This window comes from Mangifera indica, chromosome 6, assembly GCF_011075055.1.
Source record: "Mangifera indica cultivar Alphonso chromosome 6, CATAS_Mindica_2.1, whole genome shotgun sequence".
Taxonomy (NCBI): domain Eukaryota; kingdom Viridiplantae; phylum Streptophyta; class Magnoliopsida; order Sapindales; family Anacardiaceae; genus Mangifera; species Mangifera indica.
Genome location: NC_058142.1, coordinates 3,699,035 through 3,700,915, shown reverse-complemented (window position 1 = coordinate 3,700,915; position 1,881 = coordinate 3,699,035). Strand labels below are relative to the sequence as shown.

The 1,881-nt window shown below is 33.1% G+C and overlaps 1 protein-coding gene across 1 annotated transcript; it reads left to right on the top strand.

Annotated features, from left to right (window-relative positions):
* The first annotated feature begins 737 nt into the window (after positions 1–737).
* On the top strand, positions 738–1,581 carry LOC123219767 (zinc finger protein CONSTANS-LIKE 4-like). Its single transcript, XM_044641748.1, has one exon. It carries the CDS (start codon positions 816–818, stop codon positions 1,488–1,490), a length of 675 nt encoding a protein of 224 aa, XP_044497683.1. The 5' UTR covers positions 738–815; the 3' UTR covers positions 1,491–1,581.
* Positions 1,582–1,881: the final 300 nt, after the last annotated feature.

Genomic DNA, 1,881 nt, shown 5'->3' with positions numbered 1-1,881 from the left:
TGGCTTTCTTTTTTTAATTCTTTTAATCCTCATTTAGGCTATCAATCAAGCATGGAAATTGTTCCAAATAACCTGGCGGTGGAAACAATTCTCTAGAATATATTACCAAAATGCATTTAATTATTAAGTACTAGAAGTATAAAATACTGTTCAAATTGCAACTCTAAGTCCACTGTTTTTAAATATGCCAACTGCTTTTCCTTATAGTTGAGCATCTTCTACCCAAGACATGATGAGCTTCTTGAATCTTGATAATGGCGGAAATTTCAGCAAATGGCTGGTTACTTGACCAGCTATTCAGAAAATAGTTGGAAGTTGAAACTCAGCATGCACTAAGGCTTGACTTAATTAGCAATTACACCTAACATCATCCATTTGGAAGACACACCAACCACCAAAAGAAAATTTTACTCCATTGGGTTTCATCATTGGCAACAAATATATTTCTCATCTGACCCAACACCACCGAACAAATTACACTCAATTTCTCACCTGGGTTTTACTAAATTCGTAAAATCAGGTTGAAGGGAAAGCAGGGCGGTGTTTTAATATAAATAACTGCAACTATTTTTTTTTTTTTAAATAACTAGTGAGCCGGCTGTATATTTTTTAGGGGTAAACACAAGGTATAATGACCGGGCTTATAATCATTATACTAAGTAAATCAAAGTTTTATAAATATGAAAAAGGTTTGAATACAAACATTCACCTTAGAAATTTTAATACTTTACAAGTTTTGTTAACCCTTGGGTCAATAACTGCAACTTGGTTTTGGCATGTGTTTTGTATTATAATAATAATGCACATAACATAACATGTATTCAGAGATTAATTTTTCTTTGTTCTTGGAGATGAAAAAGTGTGAGCTGTGTGAGTCTCCTGCGAAAATGTACTGTGAATCGGATGAAGCTAGTCTGTGTTGGGATTGCGACGCCAAGGTTCACGGGGCAAATTTTTTAGTGGCTAAGCATTCAAGGACTCTTCTTTGTCATCTCTGTCAATCTCCAACTCCCTGGAATGGCTCAGGGCCTAAACTTGGTCCCACTATTTCAGCTTGCAATGTTTGTGTTGGCGATAGTGGCCGTATGGAGAAGGGAAAAAATGGAGAAATAATGGGCAATGATGAAGATGATCTTGATGGAAAAGATGAGAATGATGATAAAGACGAGGATGAGGATGAAGATGAGAATGATGAGGAAGATATTGATGACATGGGTGATGAAAATGAAGATGATGATGAGGAAAATCAAGTTGTTCCATGGTCATCTCCACCACCACCTCCAGTTTCAAGCTCTTTAACAAGTGAAATTGTTCAGGTAATAAGTTGTCAAAAGGTGAAGAGGTTTATCAGAATCCAAAACAGGATTTTCTGTGAAGCTGATGCGTTAGACTTTGAAGCTTCATTCACAAGTATGCATTTTTATTCATATTTTAAATCTAATGTATTCTCTATTGTTGTTGCTGATAAGTTTGTTTGTTGTTTGGCCTGAGTCTCTCTTGCCTCTCAACAAAACAAGAACAAATATTTGTGACATGAACCATCTATTATTCATTGAAGGAAGAGAAAAACAAGTGCAAAAACTGATAGGTGAAGCTACACATGTTGAAATAGGCTACTGTTGACATTTCATGGTTAGTTTTTGCATTGTCAAAGACTAAAGGATCTTACATAAAATAAAAATAATATAAGTTAATAGTATATAAATATAATAGATTAAACTTTAATACAAATTAATTAATTTTGTGTAATATAGATTTTGATCTCTACATTTATAACTCTAATATATTTTTATATAATATATGAGTTTCGATCTTTATATTTATAGATATAATATATTTTTAAATGTATATATCACAAATTTTAGTTTGTGCCTTTGCTAG